The sequence below is a fragment of the Perca fluviatilis genome, chromosome 10, assembly GCF_010015445.1.
Source record: "Perca fluviatilis chromosome 10, GENO_Pfluv_1.0, whole genome shotgun sequence".
Lineage (NCBI taxonomy): Eukaryota > Metazoa > Chordata > Actinopteri > Perciformes > Percidae > Perca > Perca fluviatilis.
Genome location: NC_053121.1, coordinates 27,752,313 through 27,775,378, shown reverse-complemented (window position 1 = coordinate 27,775,378; position 23,066 = coordinate 27,752,313). Strand labels below are relative to the sequence as shown.

The 23,066-nt window shown below is 39.5% G+C and overlaps 1 protein-coding gene and 1 long non-coding RNA gene across 3 annotated transcripts in view; one reads left to right on the top strand and one right to left on the bottom strand.

Annotated features, from left to right (window-relative positions):
• Positions 1–5,123: 5,123 nt before the first annotated feature.
• bod1l1 (biorientation of chromosomes in cell division 1-like 1) lies at positions 5,124–18,856 on the top strand. Of its 2 annotated transcripts, none has more exons than XM_039813905.1 (30): positions 5,124–5,372; positions 5,977–6,101; positions 6,277–6,467; positions 6,591–7,067; positions 7,633–7,782; positions 7,939–8,102; positions 8,296–8,383; positions 8,683–8,809; positions 9,152–9,209; positions 9,310–11,137; positions 11,232–11,302; positions 11,484–11,610; positions 11,813–11,926; positions 12,014–12,057; positions 12,155–12,206; positions 12,391–12,455; positions 12,626–12,686; positions 12,974–13,032; positions 13,137–13,215; positions 13,487–13,533; positions 13,730–13,898; positions 14,103–14,179; positions 14,411–14,537; positions 14,937–14,980; positions 15,112–15,184; positions 15,344–15,411; positions 15,631–15,727; positions 15,869–16,016; positions 16,419–16,490; positions 17,916–18,856. In XM_039813905.1, the coding sequence occupies exons 1-30, from the start codon at positions 5,256–5,258 to the stop codon at positions 18,037–18,039; spliced, it is 5,043 nt and encodes a 1,680-aa protein (XP_039669839.1). In that variant the 5' UTR covers positions 5,124–5,255; the 3' UTR covers positions 18,040–18,856. The 2 variants fall into 2 exon arrangements, with proteins under 2 accessions (XP_039669839.1, XP_039669838.1); XM_039813904.1 differs by having other exon boundaries at positions 12,605–12,686.
• Positions 18,857–20,161: 1,305 nt separating this feature from the next.
• Positions 20,162–23,066, bottom strand: part of LOC120566668 — a 31,581-nt gene continuing 28,676 nt past the window's right edge. Inside the window, exon 4 of the long non-coding RNA XR_005640444.1 lies at positions 20,162–21,166. This is a non-coding gene — a long non-coding RNA (uncharacterized LOC120566668). The remainder of the gene's footprint in view (positions 21,167–23,066) is intronic.

Below are 23,066 nucleotides of genomic sequence, written 5' to 3'. Positions count from 1 at the left end.
AATATATACATTAACTGACCACGGCTCTGAATTGAAGCCGTCATAATCATTCCATTCAAGGTTTAGGCTACTAATCATTTTCACAAATTAACAGTTGTACTCTTTGCCTTAAAAGTAAGCAGAAGATAATGTTACTCAGGAAATTTACAATGAAGATCAATTTTCTACAACGCTAGAATATGATGCGTAAATATCTCTTTCACTCTGTTCCTCCATCTCTCTCATGGGCTAAAATATAAGTTTCCTAAGTCATATTAACTTCCACTGCTCGCTTTTAATGCAAAGTGTACAACTGTTCGTTTTTGCAAATGACAGTGACTCATTGAATGGTTTCAGTTAAGAGCAGTATTTCATAAATGTATATTTTTAGACTATCATTCAGTTGGTCCGCTATTATCTGCCACACTTTTTCTCACGTTTCATTTTTTTTATTTTTTATAGAGGACGAGTTTCCTTCTCTACATATTATATGCCTTGCTCCCTGTATATATGCACATAGAAAATAAAGACACTGAAGAAATTGGACTCTAAAATCTAGAAACTATGAAGATAATTAAGTGATAAATTCCATGCACACTTACATTAATGGAACAGAGTGATATTCATCAGTTATTTCCCCCCAAATATAAGGTCAAAAACCATTGAGGTATCCTCTCCCTGTGGTTCCATGAATGTACAGTAGCCTACATCACTAGATAGTTACTGGTCCAGTGAACTAAGACTATCATTTGGGAGGATTGTACAATTAGGATATGTTCTTAAAATTGTACAATCCTCCCAAATTACTTCCAGTTTACTGGACAACTATAAATTGTGCTAAAAATGCCAAATACAATGCACATGGAAGTGGAACAAACATGATCCTTATTGTTAAAGAATTAAAAAAAATTAATCAACTAAAATAATTCCAAGGTGCATTGGTCAACTATAGAAATGTACAGCATTGTATGTCTCTTAGTAACAGACTTCATTTAAAACACATTTGAAATGTTATCAGCCTTTTCTAATTATCTCAACAACTGCCATAATATATTCATCAAACTTCTAACAACAATATGAACAGCAGTCTTCATACAGCAATATAACAGTAACAATGACTGTCACATGAATAATTATAAATAAAAAATAATGGTCACAAACTTGAAATAATAACAGTACTTAAAATAAACAGCAAAATGCACCTGTTGTATTTTAATCCAGGCTGATAATGACAATAGGGTAAAACCACTGCTGGGTGATCAGAAAAGGCTCCAGGATTAAATAAATCCTGACTGTTAGCCTGGTCGGGAGCAGGCTAGCTGTACAGAATAAATCTCCATGGTGATTTATGTGCCTCCGCTTTCGGACGAACCAGATCAAGGCTTAATTCATCCAGGATAACTGGGAAATCCCGGCTTAATCCCTTATCTTGGTTTTGTGAAACAGGCCCCCGGTTGGAACTACGTTGTAAACAGCCATGGCCCGCTTGCCTGGTCCTCCGGTACGTTAGCAGGGTTAGAATGGCGGCGTTAGCCAGGACCAGTCGGGATCACTTTACTGGCTATGTCTCAATTGTTTTGCGAGTAACCAACTCGGGTACTCTAGCTATATAATTCAATGTGAGTACACAAATGTTGAAATGACATAAAATGCCCGTCCCTAGTGGCTGTGATAAATTAGCCTGAAGCTATGCTCACCTGTTCAGGAGGAAATAAGCCAATTCTGCGTCCTTTTGGGATCTAAGCTGTCTCCATCTTTCAAATACATCTACAATATTTACCAGGGGGTTGTTACGTCTCTGGTCACGCAACTGTTTTTTAGGTCGGGTAGAATCTATCTCCATTTATCCTGTTCGTTTGTGTGCTGCTTTCATGGCTGTACTACCGTTACAGCTGTAGCGTGCTGGGTTTACGTTTTTACAGGTATATCTGGCAACCCGGGGCCTGTTTCACAAAAGCAGAATATATAAATCCAGGATAACTGATAAAGCGAGGCTTGACCTAGTCTAATCTGTGCATCCTGGCTTGGTGCGTTTCACAAAGGCCAAGCCAGGCTGAGGAGGAGCGACTAGGTCAAGCCAGGCTGAAGTAATTCAGATAAATGCACGTCCACGGCTTTCCTCAAAAGACCGCGAGGTCGATCACAGATTTACTGATGCCAACATGGAGAATACGCATTGTACATACTTTATACAGAGTGAGCAGCAGCTTCTTGTGGAAGTATGACGACGTGAAACACATTATTTGTTTAAAAAGAAAAGAAACACGGCCGCTGTAATGAAACAGCGAGAGAAAGCGAGGCAGATGATCACGGACCGACTGAATGCGTAATTGTAGCCTAAATATATACATTAACTGACCACGGCTCTGAATTGAAACCGTTATAATCATTCCATTCAAGGATAAGGCTACTAATCATTTTCACAAATTAACAGTTGTACTCTTTGCCTTAAAAGTAAGCAGAAGATAATGTTACTCAGGAAAGTTACAATGAAGATCAATTTTCTACAACGCTAGAATATGATGCGTAAATATCTCTTTCACTCTGTTCCTCCATCTCTCTCATGGGCTAAAATATAAGTTTCCTAAGTCATATTAACTTCCACTGCTCGCTTTTAATGCAAATTGTACAACTGTTCGTTTTTGCAAATGACAGTGACTCATTGAATGGTTTCAGTTAAGAGCAGTATTTCATAAATGTATATTTTTAGACTATCATTCAGTCTGTCCGCTATCTGCCACGCTTTTTCTTGCGTTTCATTTTTTTTATTTTTTATAGAGGCCGAGTTTCCTTCTCTACATATTATATGCCTTGCTCCCTGTATATATGGACATAGAAAATAAAGACACTGAAGAAATTGGACTCTAAAATCTAGAAACTATGAAGATAATTAAGTGATAAATTCCATGCACACTGTAAACATGAATGGAACAGAGTATATTCATCAGTTATTTACCCCCAAATATAAGGTCAAAAACCATTGAGGTGTTCTCTCCCTGTTGTTCCATGAATGTACAGTAGCCTACATCACTAGATAGTTACTGGTCCAGTGAACTAAGACTATCATTTGGGAGGATTGTACAATTAGGATATGTTCTTAAAATTGTACAATCCTCCCAAATTATAGTCCCAGTTTACTGGACAACATAAATGGTGTGCTAAGAATGCCAAATACAATGCACATGGAAGTGGAACAAACATGATCCTTATTGTTAAAGAATTAAAAAAAAATTAATCAACTGAAATAATTCAAGGTGCATTGGTCAACTATAGAAATGTACAGCATTGCATGCCCTTAGTAACAGACTTCATTTAAAACACATATGAAATTTTATCAGCCTTTTCTAATTATCTCAACTGCCATAATATATTCATCAAACTTCTAACAACAATATGAACAGCAGTCTTCATACAGCAATATAACAGTAACAATGACTGTCACATGAATAATTATAAATAAAAAAATAATGGTCACAACTTTAAATAATAACAGTACTTAAATAAACAGCTAAATGCACCTGTTGTATTTTAATCCAGGCTGAAAATAACAATAGGGTAAAACCACTGCTGGGTGATCAGAAAAGGCTCCAGGATTAAATAAATCCTGACTGTTAGCCTGGTCAGGAGCAGGCTAGCTGTACAGAATAAATCGCCATGGTGATTTATGTGCCTCCGCTTTCGTGAAACCGAATCAAGGCTTAATTCATCCAGGAGAACTGGGAAATCCCGGCTTAATCCCTTATCTTGGTTTTGTGAAACAGGCCCCGGGTTGGAACTACACGTTGTAAACAGCCATGGCCCGCTTGCCTGGTCCTCCCGGTAACGTTAGCAGGGTTAGAATGGCGGCGTTAGCCAGGACCAGTCGGGATCACTTTACTGGCTATGTCTCAATTGTTTTTGCGAGTAACCAACTCGGGTACTCTAGCTATATAATTCAATGTGAGTACACAAATGTTGAAATGACATAAAATGCCCGTCCCTAGTGGCTGTGATAAATTAGCCTGAAGCTATGCTCACCTGTTCAGGAGGAAATAAGCCAATTCTGCGTCCTTTTGGGATCTAAGCTGTCTCCATCTTTCAAATACATCTACAATATTTACCAGGGGGTTGTTACGTCTCTGGTCACGCAACTGTTTTTTTAGGTCGGGTAGAATCTATCTCCATTTATCCTGTTCGTTTGTGTGCTGCTTTCATGGCTGTACTACCGTTACAGCTGTAGCGTGCTGGGTTTACGTTTTTACAGGTATATCTGGCAACCCGGGGCCTGTTTCACAAAAGCAGAATATATAAATCCAGGATAACTGATAAAGCGAGGCTTGACTTAAATCGCCATGGTGATTTATGTGCCTCCGCTTTCGTGAAACCGAATCAAGGCTTAATTCATCCAGGAGAACTGGGAAATCCCGGCTTAATCCCTTATCTTGGTTTTGTGAAACAGGCCCCTGGCCTGGCTGTCAAACTGGGCCGTTGATAACAACACACAGATCAAAACATAAACAGAAATTCCGTCACGGAATGTAAATTTCAAAAAGAAAAAATACTGACATTAGCATTGTTGTCAGAAAAGATAGTATTTCAGCTTAACATGTTTCCTTAATATCTGATGAGGCATTGGTGTCATTTTTGGATTTATTACAGTACAAATATTACATATTGGACCTTTAAAGAACACAAAACATAAGGTTTTCCTGCATCAACAACCTCCATGTCACGTCACGGCCAGTCCTGTCACACATCGCATGATATAAAAATGGACAATTTAAGAAATTATTCATGAATCAATCTCTTTAAAAGTGGAAATTTACTTTACTGGTAGAATGTGCCAATGGTTGTAACCTTCATGAAAATTTGTTTTTGCCAGGTGTAACGTTACCTAATAAAGTGACACGCTTTCTATTCCTTTACTTTGTAACAATTTGGGCCAGTTAGATTTTAAATCGTAATACTACCTTTACTTCTTGCGTTCCTTAACGTATTATTTATAAAATATTGTATTTTTTTACAGTCACTGGTTGTAACCTATCCATGAATATTTAAAAAAATATTTTATAGTTTTACTAAACTTTTATTTTGGTAGCGAAACCCTCGCTTTCAACGCTGTTCCGGTTTAATGGAACAGTTTTTTTTACAGGATTTCTTCCGGTTCAAACCTGCTTCGAACTTCACAAACCACAACAGAAGCCTGGTGCGTTCAAAGTCGGATATTACCAGATGTGTTGTCAGTATTAACTCATCTTAATTAACCGAATCCAAGCTAACGCCAACTGCATTCAGACATGGCTGGTTTACCACCCGGAGATCCACAGCTGGTCTCAATGATCGTCAACCATTTAAAAACCCAGGGTCTGTTCGACCAGTTCAGGAGGGACTGCCTGGCAGACGTCGATACAAAGGTAAAGCTGCTTTCACAAAACCGCCCTGACAACCGCCTAACGTTACCTGCACGAGCAATTCCCCCCAAACATCAAACCGTTTTCCAAAAAAAAGCAAAGCGTTTTCAGCGGTTCTTGCAGCCCACCAGAAGTTCAGCACGGTGAACTCTGGGCGCCAGAGCAAAAATATTTGCGCGTTTACATGGGCGGCTATCGCCTCATAAGTTTTTTCATATGTATGTGTGAGTCTGTTTTAGGGAACATTGAAAACTGGTGACTGGGGCAAAGCTACATCCCACTGTAAACATATCCCTTAACGTTAACTCACTTAACGATTAGTATCATGGTGTCAGAGTAATATACCTGTCGTCCATTTTAGCAGAACAGTTAAGATTATTATTATTTTTACGATTTTAAGAGTCAGTTTGTCCTAAATTCGAGACGGCCATGGGTTTTTCATTTATTTGCATTCATTTTAGTACAGCATAAAATCGTAGATAGGATGTACAGGTGATGTTAAGCCATTACATTAAACATTTAATCACTTTAAGGGCCTTTTTGGGCAGGTTGGCAGGATTGTGTTATTGGTTTTTGACAATATAATAATTGCAAGTTTCTCTTGCAGCCAGCTTACTTGAACCTGAAACAAAGAGTTGACAACTTTGTCTCAAATCACCTTTCTAACCACACATGGAGCCCTCATTTGAACAAGAATCAGCTGAGAAACAACATCCGACAACTTGTGCTGCAGTAAGTGAGAATGCAGCAATATCCCTGCTTGTGCTACTAGTCCAGCATCAGAAAGTATTCTATACTTTTTCAAGCTAAAAACATTGCTGTTTTTTTTTTTTCTTTTGCTTTGTGATGTTTTAGAACTGATTTTATGTACAAGAAACACAGAGTTAAATCAAACTGTTACTCTTAGGTCCGGAATGCTGGAGCAGGGAGTGGACAGGATAGTGGCCCAGGTGGTGGATCCCAAAATCAACCATATCTTCAGGCCGCAGGTGGAGAGGGTGGTCCGTGAATTTCTGTCACCTGGAAGCTGCTCAGGGGAGCCACCGGCGCCACTGCCTTCAACAGAGACCAAACCAGACAGCAGCATTCCTGAGCAAGGTACACATATTTTATCCCTTTATCAGCCATGACAAGTAGATCAATGGATTTATTCTAAATGTGGAAATAAACAGTGTCTGGCTCACACTTACCTAGTTAACAAGCAACATTACATTTGTACAGCCTCGTCGTCTGCTCCAGCTACCACTGCAGCCAGCGATGCCATGTCCATCTTGGACACTATAACCTCTCTCAACCAGGAGGCCAGCGTCAGGGCCAGCTCAGACAAAGGACGTAGAGGCCCAGATGAGCCCATGCAGCTGGTGGAGGACGGCGAGCCAGCCATGACTGTTGTTGAGGAAGGAGACAGCCATCATGATGGGAGGACACTGGAAGAGGCAGAGGAGTTGGCATCGGAGGTCCAGGCGTTAGAAGTGAAGACAGAGGATACTCAGGAACAGATGGATCTGGGAAAAGAGGGATTAATAGAGGAGGTGAAGATGGAGGAAGAGGAGTCAGGAGCTCAGGAGCAGACCGGGGAGGAGAGAGATAAAGCGGCCAGCAAAACAACTGGAAAACCCACAGAGGAGAAGCAGGATGATGATCTGCTCAAATCTACAAGTCAGGCCAAGCAGAAAGCCAGAGAGAGGATAAAGGAAGGTGAGCTGTTGTAACCTCTGTATGTGTTTTGAGATTTTAAAGCAGTGTAACCTGAATGCACAAAACATACTTGATTAAACCACACGTGACAGTTCAGGGATTTCTATGCATTTTCTTATGGTAGACATGGAAGATAATGAGTAGTAGTCTAGCGACAGAAAATCAAAATGTGAGGATTTGCTGCGATTCTTTAGTGTTATGTCATTGTGAATTTAACATTTTTTCATTATGATAAAAATATTCATTCAAAATATTCATAATACAAAATTCATTATGTTTAAAATAATAAACAATTCAACAATTAATCTAAAAATTGGATGGATTCTGACCTCCAGATAGAATTTGTATGCTGCAAATATTTGTATACCTAATGCAGTAATACATAAGCCATTGTACTTGTTGAGTTGCATTACAATTATAGTTGTCTTAAGACAAGATTTGTCAATTGATGATATCAAATTATAATATTTAAGTTTTGGTGGATATTTGATCCACTGCTTCTGTTACCTTTTTCTGAATAGCAATTTATCTTGGTTAATACAATTGCTGTGTCTTTGCCCTGCAGAATACTTTTTGGAGGACTCTGACTTGGAGGGCCTGAGTGACATCACAGTGAGCTCGGTCCACACCAGCGACCTGTCGTCATTCGAGGAACAGAGTGACGAAGACGAGCTGCTGTCTGACTCTTCTGAAGAGGGGGAGCTTCCATCAGATGGTCTCAATGTTTTATTGACTTGAGTTTTCAAACAAATTTCCATTCCAACAGTTTACTGTATCAGAGTGTTAAATATGGTCTCTGCTACCACATAGTTTACATTTTCAGCTCCGCTCTCTAAGTGGGATTCTTATGCTTGTCTTTCACGTCATCAAGATGAGAGAGCAGAAAAGAAACAAGCCAGCGGAGATGCAGAAGAAGAAGAAGAAGAAGAGCGTAAACCTCGCCGCAAAGCCTACGTGCACAAGCCCTTCCTCTACTCCCGTTACTATAGCGACTCGGATGATGAAATCACTGTGGAAGAACGTCGGAGATCTGTGGTGAGTTGTATTAATCGTAACATTAAAGGTATAGAATTCAAAGCATCTTTGCTTGGATTCTGTTTATAGCTTAATCAGAGGCTTTGCTTGGCAAATGATGAATCCACAAACATTAAAACCACAGATTTTGATAGTCCTTTTTGTTTTAATTATTGGCTTCTGTCATTGCTGTCTCTCAACGGTGTTCTCCTAGGCTAAGGACAAAGAGGAAAGGCTGCTCAAGAGACAACAGAACAGAGAGCGAATGGAAGAGAAGCGTAAACAGAAAGCAGCTGAAGAAGGTATTTTCTGTCTGTCATGTGTGAGCTGCCTGCTGTCGGGTGCCGAGTTTCTTGTTATCCCGTTTTCTCACCTCTTCCGCTATTTTTAATTTTTTTATGTTCCTCTCCACTGTATACTAAAGAAGTTTGGGGACACGTTACATGAGATCTGTACAAAATCTCTAAATTGCAGCATGTGAAGTCCAGTTAGTTTAGTCACACTGCATGTTCTCATTGTTCCCATCTTAAAAAATCATACATGTCCTCAAAGTAGCTTTGTTTACTGTCACGTCATTTACCAGGTTTTGTTTCTTACACAGATCACAAAAAACAGAAGAGCGGAGACTCTGCTGGGCTGGACGGCCCCAGAGCCAAAGAGGCTCGCAAAGAAAGGAAAGTTCTGGAGAAGAAAATGGCTCTCAACAGGAAGAGGAAGCTCGACTCAAGGTAGGTGATAAAAAGCTCAGATGCAAACTCGCACAGCAGCTGCTGAGCAAAACAGCCAAACGGTTTAGATGTTTACTCAGTTGCAAGTTTTTAATAGGTACACCTAGCAAGAACTTAGACTAGCAGTCTAATACAAATACAGTAGATCCTACCTTCAAAACCGTATATTGCTAACAGCACCACAAGCTACATCCTCCAAAATGATCATACGGTTGAATCAATACCTCTCTAAAACAGTTTTAACAAAAGCTGAACATTGTAACCTTCATTAGGTGAGGATAGGTGAGGCAACTGAGTTTATTTGCATACTCTACGATGACATTCGTTAATTTCATCCTTCAGGAAAGAGGGAGATGTTTCAAGCAAAAAGAGAGGAGATCCAGAAGTTTCCAAGAAAACGGTACGTGAAAGCCAAGATGAATAAAAACGATGGCCTCATAGGTAACAGAATTGGTGAGTTGTAACAAGCATTTTTGTGTTTTGTCGTTTGAAAAAATTAGGAAGGGAAATCTACAGCCTCAAAGCCTCCACAACCGAAATTAATAAGAAATCTGTCAGAATCAGCATCGTCCGATGAGAGGCACAGAAGGATGAGCGGCAGCGTCTCCGAAGACTCCAGTGAAACCAAGAAGCTGTCCGACAAAGGCCGGACACACTCCTTCATCCTGGAGTTGGAGCAAGGTTCCCAAGAGGCTCTCAAACAACGCTCCGTTGGCAAATTTGATAGGTTTTCCCGTAAGGAACTTCACTCTAAAGAACGCAAAGAGAAAGAATGCAGCTTATCAGATGAACGCGCCAAACTCAAACAAAAGCAGGAGAGAAAATCAGAACATCCGGCAGATGAATCTCAGCAGAAGGAAGGTGCTGCTGTTAAAGTGTCCCCTGAAGAGAAAGGTGAGAGGAAGCCTAAGATTAAAAGTGAGAAGAAAATGTCCGGAACCACAAGAGAAGGAAAGTCGTCAGAAGGCGTGGCAGACGAGGGTCCTAAAGATGCTACTGTGAAGAAGGCAAAAGCTCCATCTGTGGAGACTGTCAAAGCAGAGAAGGACAAAAATAGGGAAAAGGAGAAAGATAAGATCAAAGAAAAGGAAAAGGCCAAAGGAGAGAGAACTTCAGCTAAAAGTGATTTCAAGCAGCTGCTCCGCCCAGATTCTGCCGGCTCTTCGGAGGATCGGTCAGACATGGAGCCCGGGTCCGATAGCAGCAAGAAGAAAGATAAACACTCTAAGGAAGTCCTGAAAAGGTCAAAGAGCCACACTGAGGACAGGCCAGGAGACAAACTCAAATCTAAAACTGATAGTAAAGACGGCGAGAAGGAAAAGACTAAAGCAGATCAAGACAGTCAGAAATCAAACAAGTCCAGCTCTGAAATGGACAAAGATCCAAAAAGGGTCAAGCCAACCGAAAAAGGAAGAATCATGGAAAAATCAAAGTCAAAATCCAAAGAGGAAACAAAGACTCTATTGTTGTCAAAGACGGACAATAAAGTTCAGAGTTTAGAAGTCAAAAGTACAGGAGGTGCAGCCATTGGCAAACCTGAGGCGACAAAGGAGAAGAAAAAAGAGGGAAATGCAAAGGAACAGCGGAAAGTCTCAGAAGAACCTCTCCATGAGAAATCCGAAAGTAAGAGTGCAAAGAAAAAAACGGAGAAGAAGGATAAAGTCCCAGAAAAGAAGGATGATGGCCAAGAGGAGAAGAAAACCCCCAGAGAAGACAAACTGGAGAAGTCTGATAAATCTTCAAAGTCTTCAGTTTCCTCGCTGGACGCAGAGGAGCAGCCGAAGAAACCTTCTCTCCTCCAAGACACGAGCACAGACTCCGATCCCGTCACCACCACCGTCCCCACCTCGTTCTCAGACGATACTTGCGACGCGTTAAGCGACATCACCCCTGAGCCACCTGAAGGGGAGACGGAGTCACGACTGAGCGAGATGCCGGCTGTGCCGGCCGAGGCCGACGCTCTGCTGGCTCTCATGGACGTTTGTACCTCGGCAGAGGCGAGACTTCTACCTGAGAGCGCTCCGGAGGACGCAGCGCCTGAGATGACTCTGCAGGACGCTGATATGAAGATGAAAGAGGCCGCTTTGACTCTGCTCTCCATGGATCCTGACAGTACCGTGTCCTCCACCTTAATCCGCCGTGATACCAGGGAGGAACCGGAAGGGACTCGGACTGCCCCACAGCTGATGGAAGCCACTGCAGCAGAACAAGAAGAGTCTCGTATGGATGTGCCAACCGCTGCTGAAGCGGCGTTCACAGCCTCCGAGCCGTCACCAGTTGCATCTCAACAAACTGTTGAGCTCGTTGATGAGAAACCAAACGCTGCAGGTAGATTCACAGTGATGATCAAAATGGGTATATTTTTACTACCTAAACATCGATGGAATGTTTCCTTAAATAGAAATCTGAATCTCTCTTACAGATGTGTCTGAAACTTCAGAGAAAGAAATGGATGTGGCAAGGGCTAAAATGTCTGAGTCTCCTACTCCACAGGTAAAAAAAAAAAAAAAATACAGGTCACATTTGTCCTATTAACGGATAAATACATCCTTCCTACTCCCCGTTTGCTTCTTTTGGATCAAAAATATGAATTTCTGTAGATCTAGTTCTTGGAAGTAGCATTTTCTAAGGTGTTATAGTGCTGTGAAAAATCATTCTTCTGTCGTCTACACAGGAGGATGACACTACCTCAAACGAATGTCAGGCTCTTTTAAATGAGGATGAAGCCAAAAGTGCAGAAATTGCTCCTGAAACCCAGCCAGATGAAAACACGGCACCACCACCAGCAGCTGATAAAGAAGGTACACTTTCGTTTCTCCTATTTTAGCTTTCGAATCTTGTTTCTCGTGTTTTGAACTATTCAAATTATAATTTCTTGTGATTTCCAACGTGAAGCCTGTGGTTTGACGAAAATAAATTATTGACCAGGCATCAACTGCTTTAATCGCATGGTGTCCATTTTTATTTTTATTTTTTTAATATAAACTTCCTACAATATTTCAGCTGCTAGTGCTGTTGTGTCTGAAGCAGAAGAGGTCAGAGGAACCACGGATGAAAGCACAATTGCAGTTTCTTGTGATACCACTGAACAAGTCTCAGAAACTCCCACTAAACAAGGTGAGCGCTTTAAAACATTCTTGTTGAAAAGAACAAGATGGGTTTTCTTTGGCTGACCATTAACTTAGCATCTTATCATTCCTTTAGAGCAAACTGAGCCAGATGTTGCAGATACAAAGACGATCCCAAAGGTGAGGTACCGGTCATGGTTTACACATTTGAATTGTTTACTTTCTAAAGAATTTCACGTGAGACTAAAATTCAAAGTCATCTCTCTTTTAACAATAGGCTGAGGGAGTGGTAGCTGAGGACAACCAGGCCAAGATGGACGCAGATATTGGTAAGTCTTTTCTCTGTATGTAACTTGGATTAAAAACTTTCTAAATACTGTACGCAATACTTGGCCTTGGTGCGTACAATATCTCGTTGTGCTACACAATGACCGTAAAGTGCTTGAACTTATTTTTGGTGGTACAGTAGGTGCATAGGCAATACTTTTCAACCTGACTTCTTTTCACCACTAGGTGAAGCTGAGAGTAAGACAGCGGAGGAAGCAAATGTTGCAACAGAGAAGAGTGATCCACAAACTGTAAGGGTCAATCTGTTGAGATGTAAACCACCTGTACACACCTCATATTTCTATTGGATCTATATGTCCTGTCTGCCTACTGTGTGTGTATATATGTATTTTATATATATATTTTTTTAATATCTGTGGATCTTATAAATAATGTTTAGATTGAACACAATGTCCCACAGAAGACTGAAGAAATCGGAGAAAGTGGACCTGAGAGTCAGTCCAAACTGGTCAAACAAATCAGTGAGTCATCTTGAGTTCTTTTAAAAAAAAAAAAATCACCCTTGTGTTACGATTGTCCGCAATTGTTGTAAACGTTGCTGTAAAATGAGATATTTACAGTTTGAAAAATGTGAAGCTGTCCTCAGAGGATGGTTTTCACGTGTCATTAAGTACTCCCTGCACCTTCGGCAGGCTGAAACTGGAACTAGATGCAGATTTCATGATACGTTTTTTTCATATTCCTCCACTGTAGCCATCGGTCCTTTCGCAGTTGATCTCAGCCATTGCTATGTGTATGTATTTTTCAGGTAATGTCTCCAGCGCAGACAGCCAGGAAGATGAGAAGGGATCAGACTTGTCAGAAAAGGTAACGCCACACAGTTTGTTTGAAATTCAGCTCATACATATTTGATAAATATAGGCGTCGATACAGTATGCTACCCTCTGTGCTAACACTTTTTGTTGGCGTAGGAAGAGAAGGCGGAGGGACGAGGAGGCAGACGTAAACGAAGGCTGTCCACTCAGAACATTGCAGCAGTGAAAGAATCTGGTGAAATTTTCTTTTCACACCAAAATTTAACATAAGATTTTGATTATAATAATTGATATTATTGATTCTTTTTTTTTTTTTACTATTAATTAGCTAAAGACAGTTTACAAAATACCTGTTTAATTGTATAATCCAGTCAGAAAATAACATTAACCATTTATGGATTAAATTATTCTATTGCCGAGCTCCCCTCAAGCGGCTTCAGCAGATGGTTATGTTTGTATTCATTTTATGAAATAATGTTTTCATTTATGTTTCTGTGACTGATCAGGTGACGAGAGGGATGAAAAAGAAAGTAAAGAGCAACAGTCTTCTGAGGTAAATACAGCCTTTTTCAAATCTCCTCAATCTTTAAATAACCATGTCATTGTAAAAAAAGTCATGTTCTTGTTTGGGGGTTTGAAACCTTTTTAAAATACATACACACATTTTTTTGCAGATTTTTATTTGACATCTGTATCTGTTCATTTTGACTCCACACTGATTGGCTCATGGACTTTTGTTTTACCTTCAGGAAACTGATCAGGAGAAGGTTGGTGAAGTCAGAACACCACGCAGGGGTCGATCATCCAAAACCACCGAGGAGGCAGAGAAGGACCAACCTAAAGAACCTGAGAAATTAGAGGAGACTTCGAGCCGCGGGCGAAGACGTTCAGGAGCTGCTGTCAAAGAAGCCAATGCTGGTAAGATTGTCCCTTTTTAAATTAGAGTTTAGATGATCTGCCCGAGTGTGTGCTAAATTCAGTAAAGATTTCTTTTTTTTTATTGTACTTTTATAATGAACAAATTGTCCTCTAAGATGGATAATAAGTGTTGCAGAGTATAGTTTGAATAATGTAAAAGTCTTGGCTGTTCTGTGTATACTATTTTATTTTTTTTAACCTCAGATAATCAGAAGAAGGATGAGAATAAAGACGAGGAGAGCACCGATAAAACAACAACTAAACCAGCCGAGAGAGAAGAGGTGCGTTAACATACGTGCGACATGTATAGAAGTGTTAGATACTTCACATTACCGGGTTTGTTCCTAAAAGGACACTCGCGTGAGGTCGTGAGTAAGCTGTTTAACAATAGTCACCACACATGATGATTGAACTCCTTCAGCAGAAACCCTGAATAATATTTTGAAATTGACAGAAGCCATTATCTTGTATAGTGTTTATAGTGTCTTGTACAATATTTTTCAAATCTGTAGACAACTGAAGAGGAAAGTGGACCAAGGAAAATTGCACGGCGAGGAAGTCAAGTCAATCTGCCGTCTCCTGTTCCAGAAAACACTGAAGCTGCAGGAAGCTCTGACTCCAAACCGACAACTGACACACGTAGGTTTACTTTTTTTAATTCCTTCTTGTTTTTTTGGTCCCCTTTCTTTAAATGACTAAAAGAAATGTGCACACTAATAATGGCAAATAATGTTAGGTTGGGTGTGGCTACATGTCTGCCAGAGCATGCATTACCGACTCAAAAAATAAGTGGGCCAAACCTCAACAGCTAATTGGTGCATTTTATAGCATCATGTCGCGTTAAACAAGTTTTATTTTGCTGTCGTCACTGTTAAGAGCCTGTAAAATAGTATGAATGAGAAATTTGGCAATGATAGTTGACATGAGGGAAGGCTGGCAGCTTTACTATGATTTAAACTTTACAAAATATTTTCTGGGTGATACTTGTATGTATAAAAAAAGATGATGTGATGAAAAGATTTTTTATTTCCATTCCAGATAAACCAGCAATGAAAAGGAAGAGATCAGAGGAATCTGAGGAGGTAAGATGTGTTGTCTTTGTGGATTAAAACATTCTCTGCATCCTGGTCCACAATTCCTCCATCTAAATCTGTATTTACTTCTCTATTTATGTGTCTCGATGTGTATTCAAATATATTATATAATTCTGCAGGAAGCCCAGGCTAAAGAGGAGGTGAAGAAGGACAACAGTCAAGAGGAACAACGTGAGCAACAACTTGACAGTGGTAAGAAACCACACACACACACACACACTTTAAACACTTTTTTTCTTAACTTAAATAATCAATAAGCTGTGCAAGTTCTTGCATACTGTATCTAAAACACAACATATTCAAAGTTAGGAGGAAAATTAGTTACCTTGATCAATATATGATATTTTCCAGGTTGTTCCCCTTCAGTAAGCCAGGCAGAGAGTGAAGAGGAGATCTGCAGCGAGAAGAATCCAGATGATGTATGTTGGCAGTACAATTGTTCTTTAAAAATATGTATCTGCATGTTGTAAACGCTGCATATGCATCCATCACTGTTGCTGTACTGTCTCTAGTGTGTGAAGAACTTAAAATACATTTACATCTCTTACCTTTTTAATCTTTGAGAGAGATTGATTTGATGTACAGAGGCAAACTGCCATTAGACTTAGGGATTTAAAGACTCATTGTTGACTCTCCAGCTTGAGGAGGAGCAACAAGAGGACCAAGAGATAACTCCAAAGAGACCCGGGCGGAGGGGACGGTTGTCGAAGTCAGCTGCTGCCACAGAGGATCCAGGTGAGAAAATGTAAAGCTTGATCCAAATCAAACCAGGAAGAAGAATTGTGTAGCTCCAGTGAAGTGTCTTAGGGAAACAGATTGTTGGAGTTTGGATATCAAACCTGTGATGCTCACAACCTTTTATCATCTTACCCACAGATAAAAAGGACAAAAAGGCAGAAGAAAGTGAGCAGAATGATGAAGAGGATGATGACGATGACGATGGTGATGGTGAGAAAGAAGAGGGAGAAAAAGGAACTGCAACCAGAGCGACCACACGGTCAGCAGCTCGCCTGGAGGCTGAAAGGTAATTTAACAGCTCATGGACACAAATGACAACAATAATACTAATATACCGGTGGAATTGTCGTCAGGACTGCGCATATTTATGGACCCACAATTCAAACTTTACTGGAACTTCATTTGGTAAGAAACCTGCAGTAAAAGCAAGTAACTAAAATGTAATGAGACCAACTAAATCTTAAAAACATGGTTGATCACAAAACACCTGCAAATAAATCCAGACAATGACTCCTATTTTGACACTGTGCAGTCACAGTTATCAGACCCTGTGTCAGCCTGTGTGGTGACGAGTGAGCCACGCAACAGGCATCATCACTGCCACATCCTATTCAATTAAAGCGGGGGGGGGGGGGAGATATAGCACTAAAGCATCAACTGTCGTTTCAAATATGTTTTTGCTTCTCAGAAACAAGCCAAGTAAACCCTCCACCCGGGCAAGTCGGCAGAGCGGTAAAGAGGAGACCACAGCTGGCACACGGTGAGTTTGTCTCATTGAGGTTCAGAAGAAAGAACAAGCTTCAAGGGGATTCTGACCAAAACTGACTGCGAGGCCGCTGCTCTGTGAAAGACAACTTTTCACCAAAAGTTTTCCCGGCCTTTTAAAAATGTTTTTGAGTTAACAACTTCAAAAATAAAAATAAGCAATGATTTTTGCATGGTCTAAACAGTTTGTTTTGAAACTTCTGGAATTACAGAATTACAGAAATGAGGTTCAATGTGAATGACCATAAATACAAAAGATATGTAATATCACATACAACTTTTCAAAATGGGTTTTAAAAAATGGTTGAATATCCATTTTTCTAAATCTAAATCTCCCCAAAACATATTGGTTCCTATTAGAGTGGTGATCGTGCCGCATTTTTCTGTCCAAGCCCGGCCCGCGTCCGACAGGGCAGTAACCGAACCCGTCCCGAGCCAGACACAGTTAAAATCTAATTCTTTTTTTTCTCATACTAATGACACATGTACGTTTGTTTGTGTGGAAAGACTGCTTTTATTAAGCAACTGTAGGAAGGCATTCGGAAATGTCAACAGATGAGCGCATTAGCGCATGCGGGGCAACAAGTGCACGTTATAAGCTGTTTAATTTAAAATGTTCAAAGCGTTAACCTTTCCTGATTGCTTCGTTTCCACCGTGGTCAGAAAGGGAGACTCGTTACCTCCAGGGCCGATGTTATAAAATGAATAACGTCGGGGTTAAAATCCCGTTTCTGTTGAGCAAACGAATGAACTTGGCTTTCAGTCTGACACAGCACACACTGTGTACAAAACTTAAAACTTAATCCACCAACTCTGCTCCAGTCGCATCTACATGTCTGCTTCCTCTTTCTCTATTTCTCTTCTGCCCCACACACACACACACACACACACACACACACACACACACACACACACACACACACACACACACACACACACACACACACACAGCACCATTTTACAACAAATGCCTTATCACGCTGATGTGACCGAGCCCGACCCGAACATCATCAATATCTGTCCGAACCCGAGGGTCGGGTATCACCACTGTAGTTCCTATATATTTAAGGGAAGAGACCAGCTGAATCACTGCCATTACTACAGAATGCAATGTTTAAAGTGTATAAAATGTTTGTTTCCTAATTCTTACAATTTGTAGTTTCCAAGGAGATTATTTTTTAGAAATGGTCATTTTTTACAATTCTTAAATGGTCTTTTAGGAGTCTGTCTCGTGCACACACTTCTCTATTCAAAAGGAAAGTGGACGTGCCAAGTTCACTTATAGGTAGTAAAGGAGTACTTGTTATTGGAACGCTTTTCATGAATAACTTTGGAATTAACAAAGACAAATTTTTACAGCACCTAAATGTGACCCATTAGACAAACGGACTGACACTTGTTTCTTGTTTCACTACTGCAGCGGGGCGAGGGGCCAGGCAGCAGCAGCGAAGGGGGGCCGTAAACGGGAGGCCAGCCCCCCTGCGGTGCGAATGCGGGGAGGACAGAAATCAGAGGAGCCCCCTTCCAAGAGAGCCAAACGCTAAAACCTCAGACAGCGGTGGACTGATTTGCCCCCGCAGCGTTTTCGCTGCACTCCATATTCAAGTCAGTTTTGTTATCGGGGGGTCAAAGAGCCTCTACAGTCAAGTTAGCATGTAAAGCTGTTTCTGCTTCATTGACTGTAGGTATTGAAAAGCTCTGGAGAGTATTATCCTCTCTCATCTGATGGTTGGGGTATAAACCTGAGGATCTGTGTAGAAATCCCCCCAGAATACCTTCTACTGCACTACGCCCATATGGTTTGGATCAGACTTCATCATTCCTCCGTTTATTCAGTAATGCCCAGTGAAGCAGAGTATTTCAGCCCAATCAAAGGCCTAACGTGCAGCAGAGTTGTGTTTTGAGATACAGAGGGTGAATTGAAACTAGAGGCCAGAGTGTGTCTCAGTTCCTGCTGAGACTGTAAATCCAAACACTTGTACAGAGAAATCACTGCGAAGCTTCTTCACCTTCATTGTGAATTTTATTTTTTCAATATTCATTCTGTGAATGAAAGGAGAAGTTCTTGTTTTTAACGTTTTTTTTTCTTAATATTCATAAGTTAAGGGACTTTTTTTGTTTTAAATAAAAGATTCGTCACAGACTGGGAAAACACGTGAACAGTTTCTCTATAAACTGAATCTACTTTATGACACGTGTAACAACGCCCGTTGCAGACAAAAGAACTGTTTCTTACTGTCTAAATGGAGGTAATCTAGTTATTTGTGTTGTTTTAACTGTATATCAACATAATGGTGTTAGATATCTTGCCTACCTGTTAATGCAAATACATTTCTTTTTTATAAATGTAAAAATACTGAATATTGCTTCCTTTTTTTTATTGTTTCAAGCAAGTATAAATCACTTCAAGTTCTTATTTGTGGTCAAAAATCTGAATTTCTATTGGAAGCAGATTAAAGCAAATTGGTCTGTTTTTTTTAAGTGACTCTGGTGGTAAATCCATTGATCTGATGTTTAAAACATTTACACATTTTGTGTATTTTTATTTGAATATTCTAAAATTATAGATTGCATAGATGTTCACTTATCTAAAAAAAAAAAAAAAGACAATCCAAACTGTGTTGCTACGGTTATTCAAACGGTAGCACATCTGAGGATCTGAAATATTTGTTTATGAAAACATGAAATAGTGCACAGAGCAGAATATACAGATTTGTATTAATTTCATTCACCCTTATGTCTCAAACGTTATCTCCTCGATGGATGTGCTGTCTGTAAATGTGTAAATAGCCAAAGACATTAACCAATCACCTCTGACTGGAGAAGAGGAGAGGACATTCCTGCCTGCTAATGGGGGATAAAACTGACAAACTCAGAATGAAATATTCCACCATCATTAACACGTTAGGAGGCTTTAATCGCTGCACCCGAACTTACGGGATCCAAAAAGCACAGACAGAGGTTACGGAAAGAGTTCTCTGGGTAAAGTTTCCAACCATTCCTGTGGATTGCTAAATTTGATTCCTTAAAGGTGTACCTCTCCCAGGTATTTCCTGGTGCTGCAATCCAAGCCCTAAAATATTAGCTTTCATTTAAAGGTTTGGTTCAACTTTCATTTAGCCACCAGGTCTGGCAGACAAACAGCGCTCCTTTCACTCACTGATGCCATTTAGAGAGACTTGAGACGTCATTTTTATTATGTCGTTTGCATTGTAGTCCAAAATGATTTTTGAATTTGCCAAGCAGGTTTCTACTGCTTAGTATCAGCAGTTTAATGCACATTAGACTGATTTATAGGCAGCATGTTTTATGTATGAGGTGGAGGACTGCTTTCAGCTCAGCAGGGACCTCACAGCAAGACCTTTAGAAAGGTAGAGAAAGCAGCAACACATAATAATCTAAATATATGTATGTTTAACTGCTGCTGCACAAATCTGGACAAATGCTAACCTGCTTTTAGGTGATTTTAATCTACTGTACCTGAACATATTTTTGCATGTTTTCAGTTATCTTGCCCTTGACGGGGTTCGTACAGTCCATGGATCAGTCATGTTACTTAGATATCAACTGTACAAAAAATATTGTAAAATAGTTTTTATAAAATACAATCTTTATTCAAAATGGATAAAAACAATGTACAGAAGAAATATACATGACCATAAATACAAATCATACCATACTACTTGAGCTAAAACCATTAGTCATTAAGGGATATACAGAAAATTAATAAGCAACCATTATCAGAAATGATTATTCATTTCACAATAAAAATGTTCCCCTTTTTTTTTTTTTTTACATTTCATAGACACATTGAGAACATAATTGATAATGAAAATAATCATTAGTTGCAGTCCTACATATGACAACCAGCATTCTTTAGCAGGAACAAGGTTATCATGTCAGTCCATCAAAGCTGCAGATTGACATTAAGATTATCCATACGGATTAAGAGATAAGGTGTTTTAAAAAATATGAAAAAAGGTTTAAAAGAGTTCAGCATTTGTTTTGAAAAATGGAGATTCAACATTTTACCCACTGATTCATGGTGCAGCTGAACAACTGTATTTACACTGTATTATATGCACTAATAGAGTGTATATTGTATTAGTAAAAGCTATTTTGAAAAGATACGTGTTGTAAACTTAGTATTGATAGAGATCTATAAACGGACTGGTGCTCAGATATTTATGTAGGAGTACATAAGTATTAGTATCAAAATATACTCAAAGTACCAAAAAAACTCATTATGCAGAATGGCCCATTTCAGAATCATATATAGGCTATTTTATTACTGGATTATAATATTTGATGCATTAATGTGTACATCACTTTAATGTTGCAGATGGTAAAGGTGGAGCTAATTAGAATTATTTTAAATACTGCTGTGTATCTTAATCTATAATAATGTATCATCATTTATTAGTTGATTATATTTCTTAATAATCTGAATCTGCAAAGTAACTAAAGCTGTCAGATAAATGTAGTGGAGTAAAAAGTACAATATTTGCTTCCAAGATGTAGTGGAGTAGAAGTGTAAAGTAGCATAAAATGGAATTACTCAAGTAAAGTACAAGTACCTCAAAATCACAGTCCACTTTGGGACTCTTCATAATGGGAGGTGCAGGTTATGTGGATTCTGGCAGGACACACTGCACCGGCATCGTTCAGCATCTAAATGTGAAGGGAAAACATCTGACTGATACAAGACCCCAACAACATAAGCTGCCTCAAACCTCCTCACATCTCCTCACTTTGCCTCTTAAGCAGGTCTGCTGGGGAGGCGCGCTGCAGTTTATCCAGCAGAGAGCTGTGGAAAGATGGTGGTTTCACACAGCTGTCAACTGGAATAGAGGTAACTGCTGAGGGGATCCTCGCAGGCTGCAGGGATAAGGGGGCTCACTCACTGCTGCCTCCACTCTGCACTGGGAGTGGTCTTTCCTCTACTGGGGATTTGGCCAGCACTGAACATAATGCTCCCCCATTCAGCCACTCCTCTCACAAGACATAAAAGTTAACAGGTGTTTAACGTCAGAAGTGTTTCATACGAGAGTCATAGAAATAGCCAGCGGCAGGCAGCAGGGAGGGGTGGTGGCTTAGAGTCTTAAAAGTGTTTTTTTTTTTTTTCCTTTTGCAGTATTGAAATAGTTCTGCAGTTGAGACGAGATTTGGATTGACTGCTGGCCTCTGAGCCTGCAACAAATACACACCAGAGTGCAGGATCATTTCTAAAATGCCTGTTTACTGACCAACATTTTGGGGTCAAATGTGGTTGCAGTATGTCAGCATTGTTTGAAGTTTAAAAAGCATCTTATGTTTTGTCTTTCGCAATACAGAGTTTTAAAGAAACATCTTTTTTAGCTTTACGATGCAAAATACATAATTTGTAGGCTGTTGCATTTTATATCTAGCTTTCTGCTGTAATGTTTAGAATGTGAGCTAACTTCCATTTACTTTTTAAAATTACAATTACAATAACCTATTGTATTGTGGTAGTTTGCTTCAGAAGAAAATGCAACACACCAAAAAAAGAAGTTGTAGTAATTCCCTTCTGGGTAGATGATACGTTTTCCAAACTGGGTAATTTAAAGCCCCTAAAAATCTTAAGTGCCCCACTACAATGTTCAATATTTATAATTTAAAGCAACAATCAAAGTTAAAGTTGAGAAAAAAAAACAGCCTTAGTTATCATATGATTATGTGTAGAGCTGCAACTAATAGTCGATGAACAGAAAATGTATCAGTCAGTTATAACTGACATTTCTAGCTATTTTCTGACATTAGGCTATATAGAAAAATAACGACTATCAAAAATGACAGTACTAATCGTTAGTTGCAGCCCGAACTGTGCGGGTTGATCAGATTTGATTGACAAACACCACAAGATTTTGATAAAAATGCTAAACTAGTGCAAGACAATTACTGTATGTGACATCATCTTTTTTGAACTCATCCGCTGCTGTAAGCATTCACCGTGCCAAAATGTGTAGCAATCTGCAGCGGAAAATAGTCCCAATTAATGCACTATTTACTTATGTTTGAGTAACGTTTGATTAAAAACCAGAGCTGTTTCAGGAAATCACTTAGCTTTAAAAATGAAACTTTTTATTTGCTTCTACTTTTTAAAGCTGTATGTTGGATGAATCTCTTCAACGCTATACAGAAGCCTTAAAGGTACTATATGTAACATTTCTGCATTAAAATGTCTAAAAACGACCATACCTATTTTATATATTTTTTGAGTTGTGTAGTTACACTATCCCAAATGTTTCCACCAAATGTCAAACCCAGAGAAATCTGTTATTTTATTTTCAGACACGGGACGTTTCCTTTAGTCGCATGTCAGTGGCGTCATATAACCTTTCACCCTCTAGTTACTCGTAACTTCCGTCAAAACACGGCACCCAGATGATACATTTGAGTGTAATTGTAAATCGTACAATGTCAGAAAAAGAAATACTCCTAACCGTAATACTGCTTTTTCTGCCACAAGGCATCATTTTGTGATTAATTACATGCCACTTTGCAACACAGTAATACAGCAGAGATCTTATTTATTGATACATATTAATAT

Excerpts from the sequence above, each read along its gene's own strand:
- bod1l1 (XM_039813904.1), top strand. The coding sequence starts at position 5,256 with ATGGCTGGTTTACCACCCGGAGATCCACAGCTGGTCTCAATGATCGTC. Across the intron at positions 12,456-12,604 it reads AGAAGAGTGATCCACAAACT|ATTGAACACAATGTCCCACA; the intron begins GTAAGGGTCAAT and ends AATAATGTTTAG. Across the intron at positions 14,180-14,410 it reads AACCAGCCGAGAGAGAAGAG|ACAACTGAAGAGGAAAGTGG; the intron begins GTGCGTTAACAT and ends TCAAATCTGTAG.